This window comes from Sinocyclocheilus anshuiensis, unplaced genomic scaffold (genome assembly GCF_001515605.1).
Source record: "Sinocyclocheilus anshuiensis isolate Anshui unplaced genomic scaffold, SAMN03320099.WGS_v1.1 scaffold144, whole genome shotgun sequence".
Lineage (NCBI taxonomy): Eukaryota > Metazoa > Chordata > Actinopteri > Cypriniformes > Cyprinidae > Sinocyclocheilus > Sinocyclocheilus anshuiensis.
The window spans coordinates 576,313-579,675 of record NW_015555720.1 but is presented as its reverse complement, the minus strand read 5'-3'; the positions used below and the strand labels follow the sequence as shown (position 1 = coordinate 579,675).

At 35.2% G+C, this 3,363-nt stretch overlaps 1 protein-coding gene and 1 long non-coding RNA gene across 2 annotated transcripts in view; both read right to left on the bottom strand.

Moving 5' to 3' along the window:
* Nucleotides 1–203: 203 nt before the first annotated feature.
* Nucleotides 204–3,363, bottom strand: part of nek8 (NIMA-related kinase 8) — a 16,906-nt gene continuing 13,746 nt past the window's right edge. The window contains exons 14-15 of the mRNA XM_016465534.1: nt 612–770; nt 204–458 (exon numbers count right to left, since the gene is read on the bottom strand). Coding sequence (XP_016321020.1) covers nt 430–458; nt 612–770 — 188 coding nt within the window. The 3' untranslated portion in view covers nt 204–429. The remainder of the gene's footprint in view (nt 459–611; nt 771–3,363) is intronic.
* LOC107672376 (uncharacterized) lies at nt 800–2,609 on the bottom strand. The gene is made up of 4 exons (XR_001632314.1): nt 2,431–2,609; nt 2,179–2,331; nt 989–1,124; nt 800–864 (listed from the first exon to the last, which is right to left on the bottom strand). It is a non-coding gene; the product is annotated as an uncharacterized LOC107672376 (long non-coding RNA).

Genomic DNA, 3,363 nt, shown 5'->3' with positions numbered 1-3,363 from the left:
ATTTTTGGCTATTGCTACAAATATACCCCAGCGACTTAAGACTGGTTTTGTGGTCCAGGGTCACATATATATTCCTCCATTTTTTTCTTCCAAGCAGTCTGACCTCAGCGAGGCATTATTTACAATGCTAATTATTATTATTAATAATAATAATAATAATAATAATAATAATAATAATTCAGTCTAATTTTCTGCACAAAAAAAAAAAAAAAAAAGAGGTAATACTGCAAATACAGAATTTGAACAATTCTGTTGTCATAAGTTAATAGGCATAGACATTTGGTCAAAAAAGCTTTAGATATCTGGAAATCAGGTTACATTATAAATGCAACTGCATGACTTAAAATTCTCAATGGACACACACTAGTGTCATGGACAGGAGCGGAGCGGCTCTTCTGCCGAGTGTGTGCAGTCATTTGGGCAGTGACGTCACTTCGGAACAGGCTCTTCAAAAAATGCTGAGGAGAGAAATGATAAGCGAGAATATTGTCACTGTGTTTTAACAATGACAACAACCTTTGTAATTCCAAATCAACAATAGATAATTACAATAAATACATTAGATTCAAGATCTGTTAACATTAGTAAAAGAAATTATAGCTGCACATTACGTTTCACAGCCAACAGTGTGTTTCCATGGCAACAAGCCACTGACGTGACAGTGTAAGGGTGGCTCTCATCGAGCTGCACTGCCTTTGGTTTCCCAGAATCCTCTTCTTTCCGTCCAAGCCGACCACGTGCCCCTTTACCCCAGGTGTACACTTCCCCCTCTGCCGAATCAAGGAGCAGAACATTTACTCACAATTCTGAACATCATTTGGCTGAATAACATCTTTGTGCTTCTGTTTCTTTGCATGTCAGATCCTGTGAGAATCATGAATGAACAAAGACAACATGAAACAATAAAGGTCTTCAGAGTCTTCCAAGTCTCTAGGACACAGTCGGGGTTACACGCCGACCTTTAGCCACGTCACATTAATTAACCTACCTGCCCCCACTAAAGCACATTCTGTGACTGAAGCAGTTAATGGCGTGATAGCAGCCTTGTCTGAACTGCATTGCCATTCATTTAAGTGCTGTTGTTTGTTATAGTTTGGTTGCCAGATCAAATTTCATCCCAAAATCTAAAGAAAGAAAGAAGAAAAGTAATATACAAGTTAAAATTACATTTTCCCTTGCTTTTATGCCCATTTTTTAGAACCATTAAATATTAAAACCATTAAATATTTTTGTATTGTGGCAGTATTTTCCTCCAAATTGTCATAAGCATAAATATATATTATATTACATTATAATAAAGAATATTATCTATTTTAAATACTTTGATTTAAGACCTTTTTGAATGATAGCATTACTTTTCTCCAAATTGTAATAAACATACATAGCTATATTATATTATCTATCTTAAATACTTAGCTTTTTTTGCCTATTTTTAAGACCATTACATTTCTTTGTATTGTGATGTTATTTTCCTCCAATTGTCATTAACATACATTTATTATATTATATTATATTATATTATATTATATTATAACTTTGTTTTTTGCCTATTTTTAGGACTATTCAATTTGTATTTTATGAAATTTGTACTGTGACATTATTTTCCTCTAGTTGCCATTAACAATGCAAAAAATTGAGTATTTTTCAAGGTAATTGCTTTTTTAATGTAACCTTATCAAGTAAACTAAAACAAGAACATAAAATTCTCAATTTTCTTTTTTCCCCTCTAAATCATGTAGGCCTATTTATACATGTATTTAGTTACTGCAATATATATAATAGTAAATAGTACAGACGTACAGTACCTGGTTTGTTTTTTTCCAGGTTTTTGTTAAATGTATACTGTTAGTAATAAAAAAAACAAAGCAATACAGAGACGAGAGTCATGAAGAATAACAGGTAGAAAAAAAAAAAAAAAAACATTGTATTTTGTAGATTTGTTTGTACCATTTTCTTTTTTGCTATTTGTTTTTACAATAAGATAAAACACTATATTACAATAAACACTGAAAAAAAAATCAGGCTCATCATGAATGCATTACAATAATGATATATTTTGTCATGAAAATAATTTTACACCGTTTTAAACTAAAAATAGACTTCATTTTCATTTCTTTTGATTTTGGGGTGAAATGTGACTTGTTTTGTGAGATTCACTTGTACACATGTCTTGTTTACCTGCTCCAATAGCCAGAGTGAATGCGTCGCCACACGCTGCCATGGTGATCCCCTGCAGTCCTGACACTTGATAGGGCACTCGACTGCTTCGGCGGGAACTGCAGCCAAGCTGCCCATGCTGGTTACTGCCGAAGGTGAAACACTGACCTTTCTCTGCATTTAGGGCACATATTCATAGTCTGTGAGTCGGTCCTCAGATTAAGCCAAAAACAGCACACTGAACTGTAAACAGTGTAAATGAAGTTCTCTGACCTGTGACTGCAACAGAGTGTGCTGTGCCGATGTCTATACACACAATCTCCTCAACATTGAGAGGAGCCGACTGGATGGGCTGGAACGTGTGGACCTCCTCCACCGGACAGTGAGACGGGGGCTCCTCTGCACCAGAGACCTTATCCAAACCCAGCTTGTTAAACCTGCATTTAAGATGGTTATTTATTCATTCAAATATCACTTTAGCAGCCCTATGTGAAAAAGAAGTGCACTTAATTGGAATGAATGTGCACTTGTAATGTACTTCAATTCGTAAAAGTATATTGGAGCGAAAAAGTATAAGTATAAAGGTAATTGCAGATGATATAATATTAATAATGAAATAAAAGGACGCTTAAGTGCACTTAAAGAGAGTACAATTTCATGACTATATTTGTATAGTTCAGCCAAGAATGAAAATTCTGTCATTAATTACTAACCCTCATGTCGTTTCAAACCCGTAAGACCTTCGTTCATCTTCGGAACACAAATTAGGATATTTTGGATGAAATCTGAGAGCTTTCTGACCCTGCATAGACAGCAAGGGAACTACCACGGTCAAGGCCCAGAAAGGTAGTAAGGACATCGTTACAATAGTCCATGTGACATCAGTGGTTCAACCGTAATGTTATGAAGCTACAAGATACTTTGTGCGCAAAGAAAACAAAAATAACTTCATTCAACAATTTCTTCTCTTCCGTGTCAGTCAGAATCACTGATGTCACATGGACTATTTTAACGATGTCCTTACAGCCTTTTTGGGCCTTGAACGTGTCAGTTGTGTTGCTGTCTATGCTGGGCCAGAAAGCTCTCGGATTTCATCAAAAATATCTTATTTGTTTTCCGAAGACGAACGAAGGTCTTACGAGTTTGAAATGACATGAGGGTGAGTAATTAATCACAGAATTTTCATTTTTGGGTGAACCTTAAGTA